This window comes from Agelaius phoeniceus, chromosome 1 (assembly GCF_051311805.1).
Source record: "Agelaius phoeniceus isolate bAgePho1 chromosome 1, bAgePho1.hap1, whole genome shotgun sequence".
In the NCBI taxonomy this organism is placed as follows: domain Eukaryota; kingdom Metazoa; phylum Chordata; class Aves; order Passeriformes; family Icteridae; genus Agelaius; species Agelaius phoeniceus.
Genome location: NC_135265.1, coordinates 23,099,212 through 23,113,390, shown reverse-complemented (window position 1 = coordinate 23,113,390; position 14,179 = coordinate 23,099,212). Strand labels below are relative to the sequence as shown.

The 14,179-nt window shown below is 41.8% G+C and overlaps 1 protein-coding gene and 1 pseudogene across 8 annotated transcripts in view; both read right to left on the bottom strand.

Annotated features, from left to right (window-relative positions):
- Nucleotides 1-14,179, bottom strand: part of CDK14 (cyclin dependent kinase 14) — a 448,028-nt gene that overhangs the window by 379,139 nt on the left and 54,710 nt on the right. Inside the window, exon 1 of one of the 8 annotated variants that reach the window (XM_077174743.1) lies at nucleotides 1,623-1,733. The exons of 3 other annotated variants lie outside the window; for them this stretch is intronic. In XM_077174743.1, coding sequence (XP_077030858.1) covers nucleotides 1,623-1,691 — 69 coding nt within the window. In that variant the 5' untranslated portion in view covers nucleotides 1,692-1,733. Of the gene's footprint in view, nucleotides 1-1,020; nucleotides 1,181-1,280; nucleotides 1,439-1,622; nucleotides 1,734-14,179 lie in introns of those variants that run through there. 4 more of the 8 variants (XM_077174750.1, XM_077174729.1, XM_077174735.1 and 1 more) reach the window with 4 other exon arrangements.
- Nucleotides 5,913-14,179, bottom strand: part of LOC129117324 (pre-mRNA-processing factor 6 pseudogene) — a 29,573-nt pseudogene continuing 21,306 nt past the window's right edge.

The following is a 14,179-nucleotide window of genomic DNA, read 5'->3' as shown; positions in this document are numbered from 1 at the left end:
AAAATAATAATGAAACCTTCATAAAATAATTGATGTAGGACTGAATCTTTGCCCCTTAATCATATTCGGTGACAAAGAAGAAGAACCCTTTAATTAGCAAGTACAGAAAAAGAAAACATGAATCCCTGTCAAACTAGTTATTTGATCCCACAGTGGTATACAACTGATCTCTTCTTGGAGTATAATTCACATGCTGCATAAAGATAAGCATTCTCCTCTAGAAAAAAAAGCCCGTTTGCTTCTGTCCTTAACTAGTAAAAGCAAAAACCATCTCTCATCACTCTACCGTTACTACCACAGTTCATTTCCTTTAAATAGTAGAACATATGGTGAAATACTATTTTTTTGTTTAGCTCCAATGGATTTCTGTTGAGAGTTAGTTTTCTATGGCTTGATCTACAATTGAAGCACACTAGCTGTCAGTGAAGTCATCAGAAACAATTCTAATAATTCCATACTATGGCCACATTTTAATCTTTCTGTCTTGTACTAATGGTAACTGATGCTCTTTTCTTCCTCTTTCCCTGAACATGCTGCTGCTCTAAGCTTTCATATGTTGAAATATTCCTCTAAGATCCAAACCGCTGTCAACACACTCCTACATAAGCATTCACGAATGACTACCTAAAAAGACTACCTCACTTTTTGTTATATTAAATAAAGACAGCGTGCAAGAGGAATAAAATCATGACAGAGGTTAACAAGGCAAAAAAATATTCTGACATCCGTGAAATAGTATGTTTCTATAAAGGATCATTTTAATTTTATCTTCTGCCACCCAGCAAATCTGTAACTGTTACAGACATTTATTCAGATATAGCAAGATGCATAGACTTGTTAGCAGAGATGAAAAAGTGGCTGATCACATCCTTCACTCACTCATCCCAGAGGGCGTTCAGCCAAGCATGTATCGGAAAAAATTGCCCATACTATCCTCTTAATACAATTATAAATAAGGCTGCCAGAGAGAGAGATACAAAGCTGTACCGAGAAAAGCACGGCTTTTAAGCCTTCCCCTACCTTTTCCCTGGTATTTACAAACCGCAGGCAGTACTGCTGGGGAATCTCACCAGGGTGGCTGCCGAGAGGTCTCATGTGGCGTTCCCAGCTTCCCACTGCCTCCCTCTGCCTGGATGTTAAGCATTCCCGAGAAAACCCACCCTGACATGCACAGAATGAATCCTGCTCAAGTTGGAAGCATGTGATAACTAGGCTCCAGGTTGAAACAGGAAACCCCAGCACCCAATTAATCCGAGAGATTTAAACAAGCCCCATCTTACCGTTTTGCTGTTGCCCAGATCAGGTCAGATTCACCTGCAACTCTTTGGCATCTCTCTAGCAATGTTAGTGTTTGCAGTCAGGCCCGGCTCATTCAGCAACTGAATTCACCACATCTTTCTGCACTAGCAAGCTGAAATGGTACGGCTGTACTACAGCTAAGAAAGGGGGAAATCTAAAGCAGCAAACAAAGAAATCCCTCAAGACAGGGTAATCCCAGTGGAGTAGAATATAAAAGGTACAGATAAGCACCGAGGGTACAATATTTCTCTGTCTAAATTTCATCAGCAATACTATACTCTTTCTAAAAAGATTTTTTTTTTCTAAATATATGATGGACTTGCCTGTGGAGTTCCCAGAAAGGCAGAGTATCCAGGCTCTGCAGCAGCATTGCAGCCAAAGTAACCATGCATATGCTATCTAGGCAATTTACAGCAGTCTTTTTGAAAAGATATTGATTTACAGTGTAGCACTGCCTCAACCCAACACAGAATTGCAGCCAAAATAGCTAATGGTGATTTCACAGGAATTAAGGGGAAAAACTCAACATTCAATAAAAGGATGAAACTAATCATTCCCAATTCAATTCTGTCCCAGCCCTGAAAGATATCAGCAAATTCTAGAGTGACAAAATGACATTACTGAAATAATCTATGGGCTCCTGGAAACAAGCACTATGAATACCACTATCCACTTTTACATAAACAATAAATATTAAAAAGTATTTAAAATTTATTGAGTCAAAATATGAACTCTCAAGTTAGTTTCAGCATTTTAAGGATGAAACTTACTATTTAATTTATGATTGTACAAAATACATAAAGCTGTGAGTAAGCAATAGACACCTACTCTGTGCTGGGAATCCACTACTCAGCCCAAGAAAGCTTGAGTGTGGTAGGAGGGAAAAGAGGGCAGCAGGAGCAAACCCTGGCAAACCCTGAGAGAGAGCTTCTCCAAAAAGGAGGCAGTGCATCTTCTCCATCTTCTACTCCTACAGCAACCCCTGCTGGCCTGTGCTTCAGATGGCTTCTGGCTCCCCAGAAATCTCCTGGGGTTGGGGGAGCACTGGGCAGACTATACTAGGACAGGGAACAGTAATGTGTACATCAGTGAAACCTTCAGGAGGAGAAGCATGCAGCTCAGCTGAGATGACACCTTCAACATCCTGAAATATTTTTCATTTTCATGTAATCAGGAGCTACAATGAACTAACAGGCAAAACACAGTTCTGGCTCACACCCTGGGCAGCTCCAGGGACCCTCACCACAGAACCACTGGAAATGGACTCCCCTGTAGAGCTCCACTTTGAAAGGAGAGTGTGCTCAAACTCAACTCATTTGAGTTTGAGCACCATAGTCACCAAGCCTTACACATGTTGACTTACTTGCTCACACCTGAACCTAGCATCAGTGGCTCCAGTAACATATAAAACTGAATGCCATAAGCAAATAAGGAAATTCTATAAGATGATTCCAAACTCATGTAGTTGTTGTTATCTTTTCCTCTCCTTTTCCCAACCTTAGTCACAGGGGCATCTCCAGACTTGTCAGTTTGGTTTCTAACCAGATAGGCAGCTTCAGATCTCCTGAAAAAATAGGACTTCCACTCTCTTGAACAAAATTTTCTTCTCCTCTCTCTCTCAAGTGTGAGGCCCAGAAGAAAACACGAAGAGCTTCCAGTTGAAATTATGAGAAAATACTTTCACAATGTTTACAATTCTTGACCTTATTCTGTCAACAATAAATTTGTCTGAGGTTGAGGGAGAACAGGACAGAAGGATGTTCAGGAAAAAGAAAAAAAAAGGTAGTGAGTAAGAACCAGCAAAGACCAATATATGCTAAAAGGCAGGCACCATGTTAAAGGAAAAGTGGTGGACAGCCATGGAAAGAGGAAACACAGGCAAAAAAGGCAAGCCAGAAAATCAGGGAACTGCATTCCAGAAGCAAAGAAGGTATTGGGCTAAGGGAGAATGAAAGCAAGTCAAACATCCTACAAAGTTATAGAATCACAGAATATGCTGAGTTGGAAAGGACCCGTCAGGATCAATGAAGTCCAACTCCTAGCCCTGCACAGGACTATCCCCAAGAATCACACTATGTGTTTGAAGTGTTGTCCAAACACTTCTTGAACTCTGTCAGCCTGGCGCTGTGGCCAGATCCCTGGGGAGCTGTTCCAGTGCCCAGCCACCCTCTGGGTGAAGAACCTTGTCCTAATATTGAACCAAAACCCCTCCCACACAGCTTAATGCCCTTCTTTTGGGTCCTGTCACTGGTCACCACAGAGAAATGATCAGCACCTTCTGCTTCCTTTTTTGAGGAAGTTCTAGACTGCAGTGAGGTCTCCCCCTCAGTCTCTTCTCCAGGCTCAACAGACCAAGTGACCTCAGCCACTCCACATACAGCTTCCCCATAGATGATCATTCACCATCTCTGCAGTCCTCCTTTGGACAATCCTCTGATACCTTTATATCCTTCTTATACTGTGGCACCCAGAACTGCCCCCAGCACTGGAGGTGAGGCTGCCCCAGTGCAGAGCAGAGCAGGACAATCCCCTCTCTCTTGCCCTGCTGGCAATGCTGGGCCTGATGCCCCCAGGACACGGCTAGGCCTCCTGGCAGCCAGGGTATGGCTCATTCATATTCAACTCACCATTGACCAGGACCCCCCCATGTCCCTTCCTGCAGGGCTGCTTTCCAGTCATTCTCCAGTCTGTCCATACTTGATTGGCCCACTCCAGGTGCAAAACCTGGCACTCACCCTTGTTAAACTTCATACAGTTGATTATTGCCAAGGGGTCTTACTTTGTCTAAATCTCTCTGCAGGGCCTTTCTGCAGTGAGATATAGCTCACACAAACCTCCCATAATTAAAAGTTAATTATTTTTACTTTATTGAAAAAAATGAAAAAAAAAATTATTGCATTAAGCCCTTCTTTGTCTTGTTGCCTTTGCCTTCGGCCTTCCTCAGAAGATCCAAATCCAGATGGGATTTGTCTTTTGTAAGTGCATGCTTGGAAGACACATCTGTATTCCTTCCCTATTACCTGTTCTCAATTCCACTCTCTATATAATTCCTTTTCACATTTGAATCTCCTTAGGAAGTCTTTGTCCATCCATGCAGGCTTCCCAGCATTTTTGCTTGACTCCCTACTATTCTTATCCCCCTCTTTCTCCTCTGCTAGCCCCATCCCTTGCCCTACTCCCAACACCATTTGCAGATTGTGGTTGAACATAACTTAGCTCAAGCACAAATATGTGCTCTGCTGCCCGTGGTACCACAGAGAAGGTTGGGGGAACCTGGCAAAAGCTATCAAGAATTAAGAATGGAGTTGATGAACACACAAAGACCCCTGCAGCATGGGACTGGGTTTCTTCCAAGGGGGTGGGAGAGTAACTAATCTAAAAAAAAGTTAGCTTTTTTTTTAGTTATTGTATTGAAAAAGTCAAATAACTATGGAGTTCAATTTAGATTTTAAAACTCTCCCTGGAAGCCAGCTGCAAGTACAAGTCTCACATTATCAGTACGTTAAGTCCTGCCAACACTTTCATCCCAGGGCAGACTGCAAAATGCTATGTAGCACTTGGGAGCAGTTCTTCACCTATAAGGAGGTATCTTTGGAGCTTTTCAAGATAATAGCAAATTGCTACACTTAAACCAGAGAAATTACACAATGTCACAGCTCTGATGGTCAATTAACTAAAAATGCAAACCATCATTTAGTAATATGGCATAGTAAAAAAATGCCAGTAGTTACTTCTGTTCTGTGTGATCATACTACAGACAAGTAAAATGAACTTGAAAGTAATATCCCATTTCCATTAGTCTACACTGAGTCATCTGAGAGGATGGGAGACAGGAAGCAAGGGAGAAAGGCAGATAATACTTCCCTCCTCTTCAAGAAGTAATAACTAAATTCAGTAATTTGTAAAAGTTTGATACATCCATATGAGCCCATTTTCTCTTCATAGAAGAAAAGGCCTGGCCAAGGAGAGCCACTGCTTCTCAACACAAATCTTTGACAACTGCAGACTCAATATACAAGGAAAAAATTAACACTTCTGAAAATTTACTCACTTGTGAGAGTCATTTAGACATCTAGCCAGCCACTTCACAAGCCACTGATAATTTTTCATTAAGAAATTATTTAACAAGATGATTAAGAAGTTGTGTCCAGAAACTGAGTGCTGGATGGAACATCTGTCCAACCCCAGTTCATATCCTTGCTATCACAGGTAACCATAAAATATGACCCCCTTCCTTAAATTGAGGCTTTTGAGTTTGAGTTAGAATACCTAAAGTACAAGAAGACTTGACCTTAATAAAACAATCCAGCAATGATACAAATTCATTGAATGCAAAGAAAATAATTTTTATCCTAAGATGGGAAGTGAAGCAGTGGTAATATTGCACAATGGAATGCATGACAAGTTATTCCAAGTACAACATGCTGTTAAACTTGCTTTGCAATACCAACAGTTGCACTATAACAGGTGCATTATCTGGTATGGTGGAAATTCACTTAAAAAGTCACTGTCTGAAACTAAATATGCAATGCAACATAGTGCCTATTAGTTTTGCAACTTTTAGGACAAAGAGATTTTGTGGGTTTAGGGACTGATTCCATATACAGTTTGCATTACAAAGCCTCCCATAGTTTCTCTATGAATTCTTTTTGTTCCTCAATTTGTCCTTTCATAATCCACAGTTTGGGGAATTCCTCATAGTGCTTCAAGGCTTCCTGACAGAGCTCCTGGGCTACAGCAATGTTCCCAAGCACTCATTCCAACTTTACAGATTTCATGGAGACCCTTGCTGTGGGGGCACTGCAAGGAGCCTTTGCCTCCTTGCTCTTTCATAGTCATTGTTCTCTGACTCAAGCTTCATGGCAGCCAGCCAGATGTCCTCACTGTTGGGGTTGCCCTGGAAAACCAGGGCCAAGATGCTTCTGGCTGCTGGCACATCTCCTGCCAGCCACTTAGATTTAGCTCCTGTGAGCCACAGCACTTCTGCTTTGGGACAGTGAGCAACAGCTCTCTGCAAAAGAGCCTCCAAGGATTCTCTGGTCCCATGGTTCTTTTCAAAGTAGGCTGTTTTTAGCCACACATTCTTCTTGCTTGGGAAAACTTGCAAGAAAAAAGCATAAACAGCTCAGGTATGCTCCAGAGCACTGTGAACACAACTGTTTGCATTTTTATCCAGGTTGGTTTTCATCTTCTTCTTCGATCCCAATCCCAATCACAGCTCAGCATCACTTGCCTGGCAAGTGGACACACTTCCAGCTTTATCACATTGCTTGGCATTTGGTATCTAGTGCTCCCTGTAGAGTTCCACACTGTTAGACCCGAGATCTGATGGCTCTGTCAGTGACTTTCTTCACCATCTGGGTGGTCCATTGGCTTCCTCCAGTTTGGCAGCAGTAATCCAGAAGTGACAATCCATCAGAATGTTCCCCTGGGCTTTGTTAAGGACTTTGTGAGCATTCTCATGTCTCAGCCTTGCCAGTGCCAGCCATGGTTCAGCACTGGCTGGACAGCACTCCACAGCCCTGCTCAGCATGACCCTGGCATCTTCTGGTTGCTCCAGCTCCATAGCTGTTTTCCACAAATGCACTGATTCTGGAACATGCTCAAGGGTTTTCCCAAGGACACGTTTCTTGGCACAGATATCAATCTCCAGCTCTGTTATGCTGATATAAATCCAGAAAGACCATGGAAGGTGCTGGACAGCCTGGGCCACAACAGTCTTGGCTGCATCTCCAGGCTGAAGCTGAGCAGCTTCCAACCAAATACCTTCAGTCTTAGGGCACATCTCTGTTCCTTTCAAGATGTGGTTTCAAGCCACCTGGAGTTCACCAGTGACCTCCTCCAGTTGGGCTCATGCTATCCAGGCTGGTGAACGCTGAGGATTGGTCTCTTGGACAGATTTCAGGAATAAACAGGCTTTTTTCATATCATCAATATCTCCTCCATGTGTGGGAATCATGGAATTCAAGTCTGTCAAATATCCTTTCAGGTCCACTACAGTCTGGCCACTCACAGAGTCTGACACCTGGCTTAGCTTCATATCCATCAAGGTGCTCCTGGCTTGCCCAACCTTCTTCATCTCCAGTTCACCTGTCCCAGGTGTCATCAAGCCTGGTGTCATTCCTCCTGGGTATGGCATATTCATTCCCCCTAGATATGGAGTATTCAGTCCACCAAATTGTGTCTAGTATGGGTCCATGGAAGTATGATTCTCTCCTGACTGTAAATGCTTTGCAAATAAGCTGTCAGGGACAGGAGTCATCTTCTCATACCGAGGATTCCTCTGATGCTTGCTTCTGGCATCACCAACTCTGGAATACTCAGCCACTCCTCCTCAGTAACCTCTGCTAACTTCTGTTTGAAGTCTGAGAACTGCTGCTGAATTTCAGGTTGTTCCATATGGTATTTTCCTATTTCCTCTTTTTCTTGTTGTTCCCTTCTCTCTTTTCTGCCTTCATCCGTCCTCTTCTCCAAAGCCACATCAATAGTGTCTGTTTCCTCATCACCTTTGTCATGGGGGCCACTTGAGAACAGGCTCCCAGTGTAGCCATTGAAATCATCATAATTGGTGTCATTCAAGTTCTTATCTTCATCAGCTGTTAGGTTCTGCTTCCCCACAGTTCTCTTCCCCAGCAGGGCATGTTGGTCATCCACAGGGTCACTGGCACCACAAGCAGGGCTGATGTCAGAGTGGGTGGTGAAACCTGTGGCTCTGCAGCCCAACCCCAGCATGTAGCCCAGGATAAGCTTCTTTGGTGGTGTCCCAAGTCCCTAAAGCTCCCAGCTTACACATGGTCAGATTCAGGCAGGAATGCCCAGCACCTCCCCAGAGCAGGGAATTTCACAATGGAATGATGTAATCCTGTAAGTCATAGGATATTTTGGGGAGTCCTTGATGGCCTGGGTGGTTATAGCTGCCCAGTGGGGCTGTATGGCCCATTGGCAGAGAGGACCCCCTTAGGCTGGATGTAGTAACCAGAGCTAAGTCAATTTGTGAGACAGAAACACTACCCTGCTCCCAAGGGTTTGCCTCTTTCCCTTATCAAACACCCAGCTTGCAGCCTTAGGGCTGGGTGTGCACTGGGCAGCTGCTGCAAACAACCCACTACTAACAGGAATCATGTAGATGGGAGTAGAATACATAGTTTGGTTACACCCCACAATGTAACCCACAACACCCAGAGCTGGCAATACTCATGTCTGCCATCCAAAAAAAACCCAACCAAAAAAAAGAAAAATATATATAGAGAGAGGAAAAAAAAAAAAAAAAAAAAAAAAACCAACCCCAAAAAAACCCAAACACAATACTAACCAGGAAAGGATAGTAATATTTCCATGACACAAATTTCAATGATGAATAATAGAGACAGACTTGACAAAGTTTCTCTTTAGATGCAATTATAAAGAAATAACAATAACTTTTAATATCTACCAGTGTAAATCCCAGGGATGAATCCCTGAAAATGTTTCATTTTTGAATTACATATATTGCTACAGTGGATCTCCTAGAGGGACAAAGCTCAGCGATACCCTATTTCAAAGTCATCCACAGCATTTTAACTAGGAGAAAAAAGCTTTCTAGAAATGAATTAAAACTTAAAACCATGAGTTCACCTTCATCTCTTTCTTAAGTTTAAATATGTCATGCACCAAAATTCTCATCTTCTTTGAAAGCACTGGAGTTTAGCCTCCTTTCATTTTCACTTTGAGATACTCACATGAAAGGCTTTGGGTTTGGGTCCATATTGGGACCAGTGTTATTTAATATCTTCACTAATGACATAGATGAAGGGATCAAGTGTACCCTCTGCAAATTTGCTGATGACACCAAGCTGAGTGGTGCAGCTGACATGGCAGAAGGACAGGATGCCATCCAGAGGGACCTGGACAAGCTTGAGAAGTGGCCCATGGGAATCTCATGGGGTTCAACAAGACCAAGTGCAAGGTGCTGCCCCTGGCCTGGGGTAGCCCCCAGTATCCATCCAGGCTGGGGATGAAGGGATTGAGAGCAGCCCTGCCCAGAGGGACCTGGGGGTGCTGGTGGAGGAGAGGCTGAACCTGACCCAGCCATGGGCACTCACAGCCCAGAGAGCCAAACCTGCACTGGGCTGCACCAAGAGCAGCCTGGGCAGCAGGACAGGGAGGTTTTGTCCCTCTGCTCTGCCCTGGGGACAGAGACCCCACCTGGAACATGGCACGCAGCTCTGGGGTCCAGCACAGGAAGGACAGGGACTGTGTCATTTCTGTTTTATGAGGCTTAATATTTAATGTATTTATAGAAACAGTATTCCTTCAATAACTTCATGACAGCTATGGTTTTGTTCTCCTTTCTTTTCCTACTTGTTTCTGAAGGTTTACCTGTTTTTCAGAGGACTGCTTCACACCTAACCACTATCTTCACACTATTGTCCCATGATCCTACAATTCTTATCCAGAATAATGTAATTTGTTTAGACTCACCATTACACATGCATAGCTGCAGTTAATTTCTTCATGTGCATTGGTTTATTTTATACATATCAGCATGAAATACCATTATCATTTTATCACCCAAATAATCTATACTGCAAAATCCCTCCAGGCTGCAAAACTTTTGGCAGTTCAACTAAATAACCTTTTTAATACATCATTTTTTCATCCCTCTTCCATGTCTTTCTCTCTTACTTGGAGAGTTAGATACCCTTCCCCTATAAGTCTCAAAAATGGATGTTTTACCAGTTCTGCATGGCATACACAGCACACATGACAGCTGTAGAACCATGACACAAATCACAATGACTGGGAAATCTGATGATAGCAAAACACTGAGCTAGATGGGGGCATGACATGACATTAAACAAGTTTCTATTTAGAAACACTCAAGCAACCCCTGATTTAAGAATAGTTTTAGTTCTCATGATAAAATATGAGAGGCAGCTGTAACAATCATCTCCCCTCCTTCCAGCTCTATTTGTCTAAAAGGCTGCACTACCTCACGGACAAGGGTTTCACTGCAGTCACCTGCACTTTTGTTCTTTACTAATCAAATTGGCATAGAATGATGACCAGCTAAAAGGCATGTCAAATCTCAAAGTGCTGCAGTGCTGAGTCAAGCAGTCCCAGGAAACAAGCACCAGAAGTGCAGGTATTGCACTAATTTTCATCTGTTCCTTGGTTAAATACAAAGGGTTGGTTTTGACCTATAAAACCCTTTGCAGTCTGGGTCACTACCCCCTTGCAGACTGCTTCTCTTGTCCTCTTTTATCTCAGTAATTCAGACAAGAGGGCTGCATTCACCTGGGCATTCTCACTGAAGGGCACTTGAGTCCAGAAACTGATAAAGCTTTAATGCATGTTGAGCAGCTTATCTATTTTCCCAGGACTTCTTAGGTGAGAAATAGAAAGAATCTCAGGAAGAGTGAGCTGCTGAAGATAAAAAACTTCAGAAAGGACAAGAGAAAAAAGCCTCTTCCACATACTATTAAAAATACTTCTACAAAATACAGTTAGTGGTGGTACAGCTGCTGCAGCTTAAATGTTCACAGAGCACCCATCCCCACAGAGTATTGCACCTGAGAGGGTTTTTCCCTCCCCAGACCATCTCTTTCTATACCCCTAGAGCTGAACCCAGTTACAGTATGTTCTAAAATAGACTCCCTATTGTCCCATGATCTTATTAAGTAGAAGAAAATGGATTTTCATGTGATGGAGCACAGTGGCTGCAGAGGGCTGGGACAGATTTATACATCAAGAGATTTATTCAAGAGCAAATATGTGGCCTATAAAAAAATACAAGAAGCCTCCAAAGCTTTCATGATTTTAAAAGGAGCAAAATATTGATTTCGGAGGGTGGAATGAATTTTCCTTACCTTTTTTTCAGATTTTCAATAATTTTTTTAAAGGAAATTTTAAAGGAAACATGCTGTTTCAGTCTACCAAATTTAATTTTAAGGGAAACTTCTTTTGGTTAAATGACACAGAAAAAATATATGGATTAAACAATCTAGCTTCTATCTATCGATCTTGTATCAAGAAGAATCCTACTACATGAGGAAAGGGAAAAATTAAGGTCTACGACAAACAAGGGGAATGATTCCATAGAACTGACAGGCTGAAGGCTCTGAATGGACACATTCTTCCACTTAAATCACCGCTACAGGATTTACAGCACAATGTTTCAAGCCAAAAACTCTACAAAACACTTCATTTAGTTTTGCATGAGAGCTCTCTGTAGTACTGAGATGTGAGAGGGGCTTCCAAACAGTGAGAGAAATTTGGGTAGAGATGACCTCCCAAATGAGAGGCTCATCACCTTTCCAGGGACTGAGGTGAGGCTGGCTGGCATTTCCCTGCATCCTCCTTGCCACCCCTTCCAAAGGTCTGGATGATGTTTGCTTTCTTCCAGTCTCTTGGACTGATTATTATGACCTTCCAAGGATCATGAGCAGCCTCCCCATGGTGTCCACCAGCTCTCTCTTCCTTTCATGGATGCACTAAACCCACTTGCAAAATATTCTGGCGGGGGGGAAACCCCAAACCTGGTACTACATTTAATTTGTGACTGATTTAACAGAAGATTACTATGAAAATTATTCTTACTGTTATAAAACAAAGTCAAATCCCCTTGAAGCAATAATTCTCACAATCTAAGATGTCCCATAACTATCTACATGCAGTTACAATGAGAATAATGTACTCTTACCTTTTTTCCTAGAAAAAAAACCAATAAATTCTCAAAAAACGAGACAACATGAGCCATACAACTCATGGACTAAACCATGTAGCAGTGAACACACTTTCTTAGCAACTTCTTGTAAGAAGCAGAGTCACTGATGCTTGTTCTGTTCTTTTTTTTCTTTTTTTTTTGTTCTATTCTGTTGTTCTTTCAAATAGTAAGAGGTCTTTTTAATTGATACTTAAAAATAAAATTAGCATTGCCCTAGCAGCTTAGTCATTAAAATAGGTCTTCACTCTACTAGACTCTTAATAGAAAGAAAAGCAATTTTTTAGTTCACAAAACCCCTTCCAGCATCAGGAGCAAAACAAAAGTTTTACCATAAAAACCAATAGTGCATTTAATTATGAATAGTAAGTGGGAAAAGAAGTTTAAAATGGGAGAAGCATGATAACATATAAATTATGATTCCCCTAGAGTGTTTCAAGGACAAACTGCAACCTAAAGTTTAACTGAGGAAAGGTTTGAAGGCCTCAGAAATGTAAATGCTGCAGAACACCTCTTTTGAGGTATGATTCCCAACAGAAGTGGAAAAGCCTTTATGCATAAGGTACTTCAGCAAAAAATTATGGCTGCTGTCTGACAAAATTTTAAACAAAATAAACCCTTAAATGCTTTTAGAATTTATAATATTGAGGGCTTATATGTCTAATAGAATATCTGTCTATCTTCAGGAAAGGTTACAGAAAATATTTAAAATCTAAAAAGACAGTACTAGCAGAAAAAATCACTACAGCAATAAAGATTCAGACAACAAGAATTCAAACAAAGATTCCACTCAAAGCCACAGTGGTATAAAAAACCCAAGAAAAGATCACTTTAAAATGTCTTATGGCTGCCTTTGAATTTCATATGCTGAACACAGATCTGACCCTTCCAAAATAAACAGTTTCTGTTTGAAAGTTGCAATACAAATACACATCTCATGCTCTACACTTGTACCAGGGGTGTTTATATTCCTGGGGAGTCTCATTAACCTGTGTGCAACCAGTATGTTGAGAGATAAACATACCAAAGGCTGGTTGTTCTTTAACCACCCATGACAGCACGAACCACCAGTTACAATACATGCACAGATGGCTAATTGGTTTTATCACAGTTTTCACAAGTCTGGGAAGGGGGACACCACCTTTCCTCATTTCTCTGAAGGTTAGTACAGCAGCACAGAACCACTTCATGTGTTGAGGCCCCTCGGGTGTTGTTGCCCTACTTGGTCAACTAAAAACCAAAAACTTGTAGTGTAGTTTACATGATAAGCTCAACACCCCTGATTAAATTTTATGTAGGTCTTCAGTACACAAATTGATTTTATCTCTCAGTTACTTTTGAAATGCTAAGAAGATTGTCACATATGACAAATTCTAAACATTTGAGAACAGTACACAGTTTGTAAGACTCACAAATAATTTGTCAGGAATGGCAGCACTGAAACCCCATTCAAGAAATGCAAGAAACAGCTTCAAAGCTAAAGGTAAATTTTAACCAGGCATTGTGGCTCAAATCTATTGTATGTAACATTTCTTCCTCTAAAATATGTGATGATATAGATCTCTCTCACCTATATTGTTAACTAGATCACAGGCTTCTGTAATTAAGTTTAAACAGTGACAGCAGTAACAGCTTCCATCCCAAAATCAGCTGTGTCTAAGTTCTGCATATCAGTGAGTGTCATAGCTATTTGCTGAAACAGAACAGGGAGACTGAGGACTCCACAGAGAGATCTGAAATCCCTAAAGGACCTCCAAATATTAGAGATCACCTCCTGCCACAGTCCTGGACTCTTGTCCCTCTCCCTAAAACTTGCTTCTGATTCTGCCTTTGCTCCCAGCCCTCCATACCCACAGACCCCAATGTGCTTTTCCAATGTCTTCCTGAATCCTCCAAATTCCTTATTAGGATCCTTTCTCTTGGAGGATATTTCATATTCTATGTTTCATATATTATAAGCACTGAATATATTCGGGGAAAAAAAACAGTATCCTTGCCATCACAGTCTCCAGGTTATGGCCTGAATCCTGAGGGGAAATGTCCAGGAGCAGTCTGACTCTGTCCCTTTCCAGATGGAAGTTCCTTTTTGTGCTTTAGCACATGCACAGGTAGGCATAGGTTCATTAAGGAATTGCAGTGTGTTTTTACAATAGGAAATCCTAGAAAAATTCAGTTATG